The sequence below is a fragment of the Cotesia glomerata genome, linkage group LG5 (genome assembly GCF_020080835.1).
Source record: "Cotesia glomerata isolate CgM1 linkage group LG5, MPM_Cglom_v2.3, whole genome shotgun sequence".
In the NCBI taxonomy this organism is placed as follows: Eukaryota; Metazoa; Arthropoda; class Insecta; order Hymenoptera; family Braconidae; genus Cotesia; species Cotesia glomerata.
The window spans coordinates 24,627,738-24,643,125 of record NC_058162.1 but is presented as its reverse complement, the minus strand read 5'-3'; the positions used below and the strand labels follow the sequence as shown (position 1 = coordinate 24,643,125).

The 15,388-nt window shown below is 24.9% G+C and overlaps 1 protein-coding gene and 1 long non-coding RNA gene across 2 annotated transcripts in view; one reads left to right on the top strand and one right to left on the bottom strand.

Annotated features, from left to right (window-relative positions):
• Nucleotides 1-15,388, top strand: part of LOC123265835 — a 155,560-nt gene that overhangs the window by 135,012 nt on the left and 5,160 nt on the right. The window lies entirely within an intron of this gene.
• On the bottom strand, nucleotides 52-15,250 carry LOC123265826 (sodium- and chloride-dependent GABA transporter 1-like). Its single transcript, XM_044729747.1, has 11 exons — nucleotides 15,197-15,250; nucleotides 15,062-15,123; nucleotides 12,819-13,261; nucleotides 9,708-9,836; nucleotides 9,485-9,620; nucleotides 7,452-7,823; nucleotides 6,251-6,467; nucleotides 5,751-5,903; nucleotides 5,473-5,676; nucleotides 3,752-3,922; nucleotides 52-511 (listed from the first exon to the last, which is right to left on the bottom strand). The coding sequence occupies exons 3-11, from the start codon at nucleotides 13,255-13,257 to the stop codon at nucleotides 374-376; spliced, it is 1,959 nt and encodes a 652-aa protein (XP_044585682.1). The 5' UTR covers nucleotides 13,258-13,261; nucleotides 15,062-15,123; nucleotides 15,197-15,250; the 3' UTR covers nucleotides 52-373.

Sequence of the window (15,388 nt, the reverse complement as noted above, 5' to 3'; positions counted from 1 at the left end):
AATAATAATTTACTTATAATTAATCATTACAAAAAATAACTTTTTTAAATTAATTAATTAATTAATTAATTAATGTGCAACAGCATAATCTCTAAATATTAATTTTAAAACTTATGTTGACAAAATTTTGTGCTTTAGGCCAACTGATTATTATACATCAAAACTTTGAATCCAAACATTAATAATTTTTTCTATAAATAATTAAATAATTAAGAACGCTTAATTAAAATAAAATGGAGTAATACTTACAGCAAATATCACTCAGTACCATTTTATACAATTACTCTATACATGACCTATTAAATACACTTTAGTTAATAATTAACCTACGTTATTAGATAATACCAACAAAAATATATTATAATACTGGTAATCATGTCTGACTTAAAAAGCTACTGTTTTTTGTTATCAATCCCGCGCTGCTCTCAGACATTGGAATCACCGCTGACTTTTCTCCGGTTGGTAGTTTTGTCCTCGATTTAATGTTTGGTTTTATTCCTTTCAGGATGTTCTGTAAAATAATCGATAATTAGTTTTTATCAATTACCGAGGCTTTTAAACGCTCTTTGGTATCGACAAATAGGTTACTTTTTTTAATTATGAAAGTAAAAGCCTATAAGCGCGCTCTTTTTATGAAAACAGGTAATTGTTTTCACGTTTAATAAGCTCTACCATAAGTGAAATCAATTATAATTATGTGTGGAAATTGATAAAAAAATTTAGATAATATGTATTGAAGAAAAAAAATTTATTTAAAAGAAAAATCATTTTTTGAAAATTTTAATCACTTTTTTTTAGCTGAAGAAATAAAAATTTTTTTTGATTTGAAAAAAAAAAAATTAAATAGACAACTTGGGAAATTTTAGCCACAATTTTTCTTTTCCAAATCTAGAAATTAATTGAAATTAAAATTAATAATTTTGTCTAAAAATAATATTTTTTTTTTTTAATAAGAAAATAACTTTTTAATTCATTTTTTTCAACAAAAAAATTACAAAAAAAGTTTGTATTTCTTCAGCTGAGAAATAAAATTATTAAGAAATTAATTTCTTTTGTTACAATATTGTTAATTTTGAAAAAAAAAATTTTTTTTCCTTTCAATTTGCGCTAAGTGAATTGGAAATTTTTGAAAAAATTTTATTGACTTTATTTAAGGAAGTATTCCGATCTAGAAATTTGAAAATATTGATTTTTTTTTATATTTTCAAAGCTTAACCCTTTAATAATATGTCTTTTCTTGAAACTATCTTTTTTAAAACGATACCCACGATTTCTTAAGTTCTACTGAACCGAATCAATATAAATTCGGTGTAAGTCTTCCATATAAACTTCGCTATCGCATGAACTATCCTTATCCCCAAATTTCAATATTTACTATTTTTAAAAAATTCGGAAAACGCAAAAAAAGTCGTACAAAAATTAATTTTTTAAGGCAGTTGTCATTTTGTGAATAATAATTTTTTTTCAACTTTTTTTTTAGTTAGTACAGTGGCATTACTCTAAATTAATAATCTTTTTTTTCCCAGATTGCTAGGAGGGTTAAAATTGTAGGTATGATCGCGTGCCAATTTTTTAAAAAATCTCCCTCTTTATTAGCTGCCAAATTTTTGGATTTTTAATTTTTTTTTTTTCGTATTCTTGAAACATTAATAAATATCTTATAAAAAAATGAATAGTAAAAATATTGATTGCTTTTTTTTATGACACTTTAAAAATCCTTTTTCAAAAAGTTAATGTGACGTTTTCATTGTTGTTGCTTTTCGTTGCTATGGTGACCACTTTAGCAACCGTTACCATAGCAATAGTTACCATAGCAACGGTTACCATAGCAATAATTACCATAACAACAATTACCATAGCAATAATTACAATAGCAACAATTACAATAGCAACCGTTATCATAGCAACAATAAACATAGCAACCGTTACCATAGCAACAATTACCAAAGCAACGGTTATCATGGCAACAGTTACCATAGCAACGGTTACTATGGCAACGATTATCATGGCAACAGTTACTATAGCAATGGTTACTATGGCAACAATGACCATAGCAACGGTTACTATAGCAACGATTATCATGGCAACAGTTACCATAGCAAAAATTACCATGGCAACGGTTAAATATAAATGAGTAAAATTTGTAAAAATAATGATTAATTGAATTGGCGTTAATAAACATTTTGACAGAAGTCCGCAAAGCGCATTCGATTTTTCAGTTATCTTAAATTCAAGCTTCTAGATCAGAATACCTTTTTAAGAAAAAAAAAAAAGATTCTTGAACTAAAAAATTTTTCTTGATTTAAAACAACATTATTATTGAACTTTGAAAATGGAATAAAAAAAATTGTCTCTTTTCGTTGCTATGGTAACCACTTTAGCAACCGTTACCATGGCAATAGTTACTATAGCAACAATTACTATAGTTACGGTCACTATGGCAACAGTTACCATAACAACGGTTACCATGGTAACGATTACTATGGTAACAGTTACAATAGCAACGGTTACTATGGCAACAGTTACCATAGCAACGGTTACCATAGTAACGGTTACTATAGCAACGGTTAAATAATAATGAGTAAAATTTGTAAAAATAATGATTAATTAAATTGGCGCTAATAAACATTTTGACAGAAGTCCGCAAAGCACATTCGATTTTTCAGTTATCTTAAATTCAAGCTTCTAGATCAGAATACCTTTTTAAGAAAAAAAAAAAAAGATTCTTGAATTAAAAAATTTTTCTTGATTTAAAACAACATTATTATTGAACTTTGAAAATGGAATAAAAAAAATTGTCTCTTTTCGTTGCTATGGTAACCACTTTAGCAACCGTTACCATGGCAATAGTTACTATAGCAACAATTACCATAGTTACGGTCACTATGGCAACAGTTACCATAACAACGGTTACCATGGTAACAGTTACAATAGCAACGGTTACTATGGCAACAGTTACCATAGCAACGGTTACCATAGTAACGGTTACTATAGCAACGGTTAAATAATAATGAGTAAAATTTGTAAAAATAATGATTAATTAAATTGGCGCTAATAAACATTTTAATAAAAGCGCGTTCAATTTTCTAGTTATCTTAAATTCAAGCTTCTAGACCAGAATACCTCTTTAAGAAAAAAAAAAAAAAAAGATTCTTGAACTGAAAAATTTTTTTTTATTTAAAACAACACTATTATTGAACTTTGAAAATAGAATAAATAAAATATAATTATAGACAATAACATTTAATAACTACTTCTATATTAAATTGTATGTTAATGCTTTTGCAATATGACAATTATATATGTCAATATTTATTAGGTTAAGATTAACAAGTTCTTGCTGTAAATTTTATTATTTATCTTTCTAACCTTTGGAATAAACTTTAGCGTGCAAAATGATAAATATTACAATTAAAACTATAGATTATAATAATTATTTGAATTGAATAATAGAAATTGCAAACTAATAAAGTAAATGAAACTTCGTCTTCATGAGCTCTACTCTAATGTAATTTAATGATAGCATTATGAGCAGTTATTAAAGACTAATTCTAAAATCAATAATATTGAATAAAATAGGAGACAGAAAAAGTAAAAGAACATTTTCCGTAAAATATTGAAGGATAAATAATAAATGAGAAATCTGAAACAAAGTTGGTAACTTAAAAAAGATACGAATCGATAGTTCTATTACTAGTGACAGCTTCAATATTTTATCAAAAGAATCAATTGACGTGACGTAAAAAAATACCTCTTTGATAGAACCAGGTGTGGCGAGAACGTAATAAATAGCGTATGCAGGTATCCATATCATAGAAGAAAAACTCAGGCAAAATCCGACGACTTCGGCCCACGTCGGATACTCATATTTGCTTCCGTATTTCAGGGGCTTGTATTGGACACATTGGAAGACGAAGATGAACTGGAAGAAAGTGAGATAAATATTTACCCTTACCTCGGTGGTAATTTATTGTTTTTCTAACGATGAGATGTCATATAGCGGATCTAGATGACATCTAATAGGTTTAATATTTATTTTTTTTTTCTTCAAAAGCTACATTTAAAAACAAAATTTAATTATTTGGACAAATAGCCAAAGTGCAAAATAATTATTTCAATTATAAAAAAATTAGTATTAAAAAAATTTTTTTATGTCTGCTATTTATCCAAAAAAAATAACTTTTTTCTTTTTTTTTTTAATATAATTAAAAAAAAATATTCGAAGCTTCTTTCTATTTTTTATCTTAATTTTTAGAAAAAAAAAAATTTTTTTTTTTATGTTTAACATTTTCAATTTTTATATTTAATTTTTTTCTTGACTTTAGAAACTTTCTAAGGACTAAAAAAAATTTTTTCTTAAATTAAAAAAAAAATTTAAGGATTTGCAAAAAAATTCAAAATTTAATGTAATAAAATGGTAATTTTTGATTTTTCCAAAAATCTAAAAAATAACGAAGATAGGTTTAAATAATTTTTCTTTTTCAAAAAGTACTTTTGAAAAATTTTTAAGAATTTAAAATTTTTTCTTCAAAAATTTGACTTTTTTTTGGTTGAGGTAAAAAAATTTGAAAATTTAATATAATAGAAAAAAAATTATAAAATGGTAATTTTAGAAATTTTTGTTTTTTCCCAAAATTTAAAAAATAACAAAAATAAGTTTAAATAATTTTTGTTCTTCCAAAAATATTTTTGAAAAATTTATAGGAATTTAAAAATTTTTTTTCAAAAATTAATGATTTTTTTTTAGTTGGGGTAAAAAAATTTGAAAATTTAATATAATCAAAAAAAATTATAAAATGGTAATTTTAGGAATATTTGTTTTCCAAAAATCTAAAAAATAACGAAGATATGTTTAAATAATTTTTCTTTTTCAAAAAATACTTTTGAAAAATTTATAGAAATTTAGTCATTTTTTGTTTAAAAATTTATGACTTTTTTTTAGTTGGGGTGAAAAAAATTTGAAAATTTAATGCAATGAAAAAAAATTCTAAAATGGTAATCATAGTGAAATTTTTAATTTTTTTCTAAAAATCTTAAAAATATCGAAGATAGTTTTGGATAAGTACATTTGAAAAAAAAAATTTACAGGAATTTAGTCATTTTTTCCAAAAATTTATGACTTGTTTTAGTTGGGGTAGAAAAATTTGAAAATTTAATATAATAAAAAAAAATTATAAAATGGTAATTTTTGATTTTTTTTCAAAAATCTAAAAAATAAAGACAAGCTTAAATAATTTTTCTTTTTCAAAAAGTATTTTTGAAAAATGTATAACAATTTAAAGTCATTTTTTTTTTAATTTATGACTTTTTTTTAGTTGAGGTAAAAAAATTTGAAAAAATTCTGAAAAACGTTTTTTTACATGATAGAAATAGATAAAAAAAAAAAAAAAACTCAGCAGAATAGAAAAAATTCTGGGTGAAAAGTGGTCATTTATATCTAAAATACCCTTTATTATTATTAAAAAAACTCACAGCCATTATAACCGGCGCAAACACCAGCCAGCAGATGTACCAAAACTTGTTAAGCCGAATCCCCATCATTTGATGGACACAGTCGCAAAACTTTTGTGCACCAAAGATCCAAGAAATTGCTATTGTTTGGAAGAAGCACACCCAGAGAATGGACATCCCGCTGGCGGAATAAAAGTCCATAAGTTGGAAAATATACACTCCGCCCTGGAAATGAATGTAATTTTAGTGATGGTGAATAATATAAGTCTAATTGATAATAAGCAGATATAGTGGCTCACGTGAGTAACCATGGGAATACCCAGCAGGAACATTAGAATGCAAATCGCTACGGTGAACTTGTTACGGTGAGGTCGCAAAGTGTCAGGCCAATTATCTACCACTCCGGTGATGAAAGACTCTACTATACAGAATTCGCTGTCTAGTCCCAGGATCTGCAATTATATGTTACAATTATTTTTTTTTATTTTATAATTATTAAATATTAACAAATATTTTTTATTTCATTGGAAAAAAGTTTTTACTGATAAAAAAAATTTTTTTTTTCAAATATTTCTGATAAAATTAGTTTTCTTATTTTAAAACTATTTTTTTTATATATTATTTATTAATTGTTGGCAATTTTTAATTACAATATATAAAATTTTATAATTTACATAGAATATTTAAACATTAAGGTCCATTTTTATATATTTAAAATAAATATTTTAAAATTGTTAATTATTTTATAAATCAATAAATTAGTTGACAATCATTTGTAATAATAAATGATTAAACTTACAATTAACATAAAGAAGAATATGATAGCCCAGATAGGAGCACCAACAAGTTTCAAAACAACTTCAGGATATGTCAAAAACACTAAACCGGGTCCACTTTTGACAACATTAGATACTTCAGTGCCTTGTTCAAGAGCAATATGTCCAAGTATTGAGAAAGTTACACACCCGCCAAGTAAACAGGTCAAAGTATTAACAACACATGTGATCAGTGCATCTCTGAAAATGAAAATTAATAACACAAAATTTAGCTGACATTTTTAATTTTTTTCATTTATTAGAACTAAAAAATATTTTTGAAAAATTGCAATAATTTTTTACAAATAAAAATTATTTTCTATTTTTTACTAATAATTTTTTAAATAAAAAAAATACATTCTGAAAATTTATGAAAATAAATTAATCATTTAAGACAAATAAATGATGTCAAAAAAAATTGACGTAGAAATTAAAAAAAATAAAAAACGCAATTTTTTTTAAATAATTTTTTGAAACAAATTTATTTGTTAAAAAATTCTCTAGTGATTGCTAACTATAATGTCATAAATTTTATTATAATTTTATAGTAATTAAATAATTATGATAAAAATTTAATAAAAAAATTCTACATGTGAAAATTAAAAAAAAATAAATTAGTGAAAATTTAAAATATTATTTCTTTAAATGAAAATTTATTATGGCAAAAAAAAATTGACAAGTAGAAATTTAAAAAAAATGAAGAATGCAATTTTTTTAAAATAATTTTTTGGAAAAAATTTATTTATTAAAAAATTCTCTAGTGACTGTTAACTTTAATGTCATAAATTTTTTTATAATTTTATAGTAATTAAATAATTAATAAAAAAATTCTACACATGAAAATTAAAAAAAATTAATCAGTGGAAATTTTAACAATTATTTTTTAAATGAAAATTTATTTGGTAAATATTTAATAATTTAAAAAATTTTTTAACAAATATATTATAGCAAAAAATAATTGACATTTCGAAATTTTTAAAAATAAAACATGTTATTTTTTAAAAATAATTTTTTGGATATATATTATCCTTTAAATTAAAATACATGAAAGTCTTGAAGTTAGTCAAAGGTCGAAACTCGCAAAAAACAGGCCACGATTCATTATTGGTTAAAATTTAGGCGGACGCGTAGCGCGCTATTCAAATTTCTAGTAAATAAGAATGAAAATCAATAAAGAAAACTTACTTGTAACAATTGTGATGAAATTTATTGTAAGAACCGAGAGCGGGTAGAGCCCCAGTGCCAATACTGTATGCGAAGAATATCTGAGTCGCGCCATCTATCCAAGGCCCGGGTTTAAGAAGTTCCTCCCAACGCGGAGTGACGTAGTAGAGAAGACCAGTTTCGGCTCCGTCCAGCGTGACAGCTCTTCCCAAAAGAATGAAAAGCACCACGTACGGGAACAATGCTGAAAACCAGATTATCTTACCGCTCTGATGGAGTCCCCGGCGGATAATGAAGTAAACCAGCAGCCATCCGATCACCAGGCAGCCTAGAAGCTCCCACTGCATGCCCCCGATTTCTTCAATGCCTCCGGTGATTCCCAGAACTCTTCGTCTGGAAGAAATCAGCTGTTAAGAATCATCAATTATCAACAATTACTACTTTTTACACGCTTTATATTAGCTTCACTTGTATGTCAGTTTGTTTGTCAGTTTGTCAGTATGTCAGTAACTCTCCGTGGGTAATCTGCGCGCCTGCGGCCTTCCTTGGTTCTGGTAGCCGTTTCTCAGGCTCGCTCTCCGAAATCGAACTCTGATTCCCCGTATTTATAATATTTATAAATAATTATTTTTTATTAGCTTCACTTGTATGTCAGTATGTCAGTATGTCAGTATGTAACTCTCCGTGGGTAATTTGCGCGCCTGAATATTTTTGATAATCAACAAATAATAGTTTAAAAAAACTAAAAAATCACGCTTTTATAAATAAACCAAACTAAAAAGTAAAAAATAAATAATAGTTTAAAAAAACTAAAAACACGCTTTTTATAGAAAACCAAACTAAAAAATAGAAAATAAATTTAAATTAAGAATAGTGTTAAAAATTTCAATAAATATAAATTAATAATAGTGTAAATAAAAAAAATTAGGAAAACGGTTGACCCTAAAGGCCATCCCTGCAACTTCCCGCTAATTCCGTTAATACCTGGCCGCTTTTTTGAGCTCTTCGAGCTCAAAAGTACAATCTGTGTGTTGTTTTAAGCTCTACGAGCTCAAAAAGATACCTTTTCTATGCTTTTGAGCTCTTTGAGCTCAAAAGTCTGATAGAAGTTTCATGGAACACTATTTTTTGAATGTTCATACCGCAATAACTTTTGAATGAATGAACCGATTTTTACGCGGTTGGCGGCATTCTACGTAGTTTTTTAAGCCTTATAAATAATTTCTAAGTTTCAATTGGTCAAACTAGAAATTTCGGAGTAACTCTGAAAACACTTTTTCGGTTTTCTTTCGTTCACGATATCTCTCGAACGAATCAACCGATTTTGACCAGCTTGGGGGCAATCGACGTGGTTTTATGATGTTAAGAGCTGATTAGTTTTTGGAATCGATCGGTAGAGCTGTTTGAAAGTTATTCCAATAAATGTCGAAGTTATGTTGAGAAAATCCTTATTTCCAAATATTTCGTCGAGGATATCTCTCGAACTAATCAACCGATTTCCACGTTTTGGCGGCAATCGACGCGGTTTTTTTAACCTCTGAAATTATTCTATATCATCAAAAACGATCCGAGAAGAAATGACGAAGTTATGTGAAAAAAACAGTTTTTTCGGTTTTATTTCGTTCACGCTATCTCTCGAACGAATCAACCGATTTTGACCGAGATTTTGTCGAGATCTGATGAAAACTCGATTTTTGCAAAACGGGGTGAAAACAATAACTTCCCGATTTTTGAAAATCTGAGATTTTTAGCGGGAAGTTAAAAATGTATTTTATTTTAAAAAAAGCGTGGGGTGCTTTTTAAGATATTATCAAAATGATAATCACTCTACTCATATCTGTCAATAAAATATTTATAACTATTGACACCATGCACCTCACGCTTTTTTTAAAATAAAATACATTTTTTTTATTTACACTATTATTAATTTATATTTATTGAAATTTTTAACACTATTCTTAATTTAAATTTATTTTCTATTTTTTAGTTTGGTTTTCTATAAAAAGCGTGTTTTTAGTTTTTTTAAACTATTATTTATCTTAGTTATTACTCACTCCCAATATTCTTCAACGGGTGTAGTATGATGATAACTCTCGTTATGGCTCAGATTCACCGAGTGACTCGCTGTGAATTTTTTCAAATCCGTGCCATTGGAAGCGTCGAAACAATCGTCAGTGTTCCACCAATTATCTGCAAACAAGGAAGATGTTAATTAAAGGTTATCAATGAGCTTGAAGGTTTTCAAGGTTAAATAATAAGAATTAGTAGTTTAACAACCGCATGAGCTCCAAGGTAATTTTGTTAGTCTAGCAAATGTGCTGATGAGGTAGAATAGTGTCCACGCTATTATTATACAGTAATATACATCAAGGAAGAAGACTATTGTCATCGTAGCATATCCGACACCTGAAAGAAGATATTTTGTTTTTTATTTAATTAAAATTTTTTTTTATATATATATTGGAAGTTATTTTTAAGGTTAGAAATTACAAAGAAGAAAAGTTTAAGGTTAAATAATTATAATCAAGGAAGTAAAGTTGTTAAACAATGAAAATATTTATAAATATAAAGAAGATATGTTAAATATTTCTTCTTTAACATATAAAAAATAAAATTGTCGGTGGTTTTTAAAAATTATTAGAAAAATTTTTAAATATTAAATATTGTTCTTAAATAATTGATAATTTGTATTTTTAATTATTTATTTCGTAAATTTATTATGTCTTTGTTATTTAAGTTAAATTTTCAAGTAATTTTTATGAGAATTAGGAGTTTATGGGAATTATGAGGTAATACCAACAATAAACTCATTGTATCATTATTTTATAACCTAAATGCTATATATTTAGGTAATAAATATCAAGTGATTTATAAAAAAGTAAATAAAATTAAAAAATGTAGCTTGTGAATTAATAATTACTTCACTATTAATAATATTTAAAATTTTATCAATTCGATTACTTTGTTCTTAATGTGAAGCTATGAAGGAAATTAATAACCTAAATTTAAACAATTAATAACTTGCATTACATTCTTATTGAATAACTTGCATTAAGTTACCTGTTATAAAAAATTAATCAGGTTTCTAATTAGTACATAACCTAAATTTCTTTTTTATTTATTATGGGTAATTAATATGGAGTATTTTGTAAAAAATTAAATAAAATCAAACATTTTAGCTTATAAATTAATAATTACCATACTATTAATAGAATTTTAAGGTTTATTAATAATGTCACTTTGTTCTTAATATGAAGCTATGAAGGATATTAATAACCTAATAGATTTAAACAAAGACCGGTAGGAGATTAACCAATTACATATTAGTTACTATAACAGTCAAATTTAAATTTTAATCTAAATATTCTTCTTAAACAATTATTAACTTGCATTAAATTATTTGTTGTATAAATTTGTCAAGTTTTTGTAATAAATAAATTTTGTATGGATAATTAATATCAATTAATTTGTATAAAATTAAAAATTTGAAGTTATAAATTAATAATTACCTTATTATTAATAAAATTTTAATGTTTATTAATAGTATGACTTAGTTTTTAATGTGAAGATATGAAAGATATTAATAAGATAAATTTAAAGGAAGAAAAGTGTGGGATTAACCAACCAGACCCGAGAAAAAATATTTATATATAATTATATATATTTATATATAAATTGGTTTTATATGATTATATATGAAAAATGGCCAAATATAATCATATCTAATTATATATAACAATATTTAATTATATATTTATTACATCTAATTAATTATTGGGTTAATTTTACGGATAGAATATTTAATATGGTCCTACGCAATTCTGTGTAACCAATTAAAATGCAAAAAAAGTATCTAGATATAATTTTAAAGCTATAACACCAGCGGTCACGCATCCAACTATTAACCCTGCTCAATGCTGCTTAACTTTGGTGATCTCCGTGCGTCTTGAAGTGTCTGTCTGCTGTGCTGCTGTCTTAGATAATAATGATTCTATGATCTACATAATGTATCATATGAGTTTATCATAAATGGAATATAAAAATTGATTTTAATATATATTTGGATAGTCATTATTCATAATTTATTTATTTTACCGAATTTCATTATAATATAACACTTATTTAAATAATAAAATAAATAATGATTTTACTATTAGGTAATAGCAGAGCAGACCAAAACATCTCATAGGAAATGTGACAAATTTTGTATTTCAGAATTATTCAAACGTAATTATAAACATCATTTTACACTTTTTGTGATTACCAAAAAAAAAATTTTTTTTCAAAGAAACAATTTTTATGTCTGTTAATTATATATAAGCATATATACTTATATATAATTATATATGGGACTATATACAATCTTGCATGGCTGTATATTGCTCCATATATAGTCATATATAATTATATATGATTATATATAACCTCATATACAATTCCATATATAATCATGTATGATTATATATAATTCTATATACTTATATATAATTGTATATGGAACTATATATAATCCTGCATGGTTGTATATTGCTCCATATATAGTCATATATAATTGTATATGATTATATATAACCTCATATACAATTCCATATATAATCATGTATGATTATATATAATTCTATATACTTATATATAATTGTATATGGAACTATATATAATCCTGCATGGTTGTATATTGCTCCATATATAGTCATATAAAATTGTATATGATTATATACAACCTCATATACAATTCCATATATAATCATGTATGATTATATATAATTCTATATACTTATATATAATTGTATATGGAACTATATATAATCCTGCATGGTTGTATATTGCTCCATATATAGTCATATATAATTGTATATGATTATATATAATCTCATATACAATTCCATATATAATCATGTATGATTATATATAATTCTATATACTTATATATAATTGTATATGGAACTATATATAATCCTGCATGGTTGTATATTGCTCCATATATAGTCATATATAATTGTATATGATTATATATAACCTCATATACAATTCCATATATAATCATGTATGATTATATATAATTCTATATACTTATATATAATTGTATATGGAACTATATATAATCCTGCATGGTTGTATATTGCTCCATATATAGTCATATATAATTGTATATGATTATATATAACCTCATATACAATTCCATATATAATCATGTATGATTATATATAATTATGTATGATCATATATAATTGTACATAATTATATATGTGATTCCATATATAATCATATATGATTATATACAATTATATATAATTATACAGAAACATTTTTTCTCGGGGAGGGCTTATAGACTTTAGTTAAAGGTTAAAGGTGTCTGATAAAAATAAAACTGATATTAAAAATAATTACCTTGAAGAATAGGACACAACTGTCCAACAAGTGTCATCCCCCCAGCCCCCAGGTACTGTCCAATAGCGACTTCTTGGAAGAAAATAGGGATCCCACAGAAAACCATGGCGATCCCATAAGTAACAAGAAAAGCTCCGCCGCCGTTCTTGTAACACAAATAAGGAAACCTCCAGACATTTCCCAGCCCGACGGACACACTGATACACGAGAACAAAAAGTCGAGTTTGTTCCCCCAGCCTCCCCGTTCCTCGTCATCTTCACGACTCACCCCCACAACCGGCTCATTGCAACTCCTGATTTGCGGAGACGTTGTGATTTTTCTAGGTCCGGCCCGCGAAGACTCGCCGGCCGGAGTTATTTTTGCCTTGAACTCTATGAAGGTCTGGTCCGGGTCAACCGGGTCCCTCTCTTCGCCCCAGTAGTACATCTTTTCGGTCATGTTTCTGAAAATTATTAATTATTAATAATTAGCAATTTAACCTAAAAATAAAATTAATACAAAGTTTAAGTTGTGAAGAAATGATTTATTAACAAGAATTAATTAATTAAGAAGAAGTAATAAATTATGAAAAAATAATTTATTAAGAAGAAATGATTAATTGAGAAGATTAATTTAAGAAATGATTAATTTAAAAAGTAAATATTTAAGAAGAAATATTTAATGAAGAAGAGACAATTTTTTAAGGAAAAATGTTTGATTAAGAAATAATGATTAAGTTAAAAAATTAATAATTAAGAAATAATTAATAAAGAGAAAATTAAAAAAAAATGATTGATTAAAAAAATAAATAATTAAGAAGAAATATTTAATAAAGAAGAGACCATTTTTCAAGAAGAAATGGTTAATTTAAAAAATAAATAAATAAGAAAAAATAATTAATGGAGAAGAAATGATTAATAGGGAAAAAATAATTTATTAAAAAAAAAATATTAATTTTAAAAATGGATAATTAAGAAGAAATAATTAATTAAGTAGAGACAATTTTTTTTAGAAGTGATTGATTAAAAAAATAAATAATTAAAAAGAAATAGTTAATGAAGAGGAGACAATTTTTTAAGAAGAATGATTAATTAAGAAAAAATATTAAATTAAGAAGGAATGAAAAATTAACAAGGAATGATTAATTAAGAAGAAATAATTTATGAAAAAGAAAATATTAATTTAAAAAATAATTAAGAAGAAAAAATTAATTGATAATATGTAATTTATTGAGAAGAAACGATTAATTTAATAAGTAAATATTTAAGAAGAAATAATTAATGAAGAAAAGACAATTTTTTTTAGAAAAAATGATTGAGTAAAAAAATAAATAATTAAGAAGAAATAATTAATGAAGAAGAAATTATTAATTAAGAAGAAGAAATTTGATTTGAAGAAATAATAAATTAAAAAGTAATTAATTGACAAGAAAAATTTATTTAAGAAGAAATCCTTAATTAAGAAACAATTAATTAAGAAGAAATCATTAATTTTACAAAAAATAATTTATTGAGAAGAAAAAATTAAGTAAGAAGAAATAATTTATTAAAAAGAAAATATTAATTCAGAAGAAATAATCTAATAAGAAAAAATCATTAATTAAAAAGAAGTAATTAATTAAAAAGGAAATTTTAATTAAGAAGAAATACTTAATTCAAAAGAAACTAATTAATTAAGAAGAAATGATTTATTAAGAAGGAATTAATTAAAAAAAAATAATTTATTAAGAAAAAATGATTAATTGAGAAGAAAAAATTAATTAAGAAGAAATAATTAATTAAGAAGAAATAAAAATAAAAAAAAATAATAAGAAAATGCACGTGCATTACGACATACAACTCAATCTATTAGTACGAGGGTGAGTTAAAGAGAGACAGATAGAAATAAAACCGCGAGAGAGAAGGATGCTGGGGTAAAATCAATAGTTACGTTTGCATCATACACTTTACCTCACGTGGAACTTAATAAATTAATAATATTTTTAAAAATACCCGATCTATATTACATAATTACACTTTTTTTATTTTATATTCTTATAAACAATATTTTTTTAATCACTTTTTTAGGATATTTACTTCATCTGAGATAACCACAAAATTTATGACGCACATCCCCTCTCTCTTACATTCTTGATTCTAATCACAAATATTCAATTAAAAATTAAAATAACTATTTATTTTTAATAATTATTAAGAAAACAATAACAAAACTTAATAAATAAATAAAAATAAAAATAAAAATGTAGAGAAAATAAATTACTTACAGGTTAATCGCCGGTTCACCGCCGCATTAATCAAGAAGATATAAAATTCCTTTGTTCTCAATCTGAAAGTAATAAAATATAAATATTATTAAAATGTTTACAAGTGAAGATATAAATAAATAAAGAGTGACCTACCCCACAGAAGTTACCGTTGTAGAATAACGCTCGAATGCAGGACAGGGTGCCAAAGAGTCAGGGAGTGTTGGGCGCTTGCGCATTTCACGGGGAAGTTTTAATAATTTTTTTAACAAGTTATATAACGTGTATATATTATATATTTAAAAAGTTAGTTACAAAATATTATATTATATAAGTAAAATTTAATAT

What these genes read in the sequence shown, in the direction of transcription:
- LOC123265826 (XM_044729747.1), bottom strand. Translation starts at nt 13,257, where the DNA reads ATGACCGAAAAGATGTACTACTGGGGCGAAGAGAGGGACCCGGTTGAC. An exon ending in TTTCATCACAATTGTTACAA is followed by an intron (nt 6,468 to 7,451) that starts GTAAGTTTTCTT and finishes TTTCATTTTCAG; the next exon opens with AGATGCACTGATCACATGTG. An exon ending in GTATTCCCATGGTTACTCAC is followed by an intron (nt 5,677 to 5,750) that starts GTGAGCCACTAT and finishes ATTCATTTCCAG; the next exon opens with GGCGGAGTGTATATTTTCCA.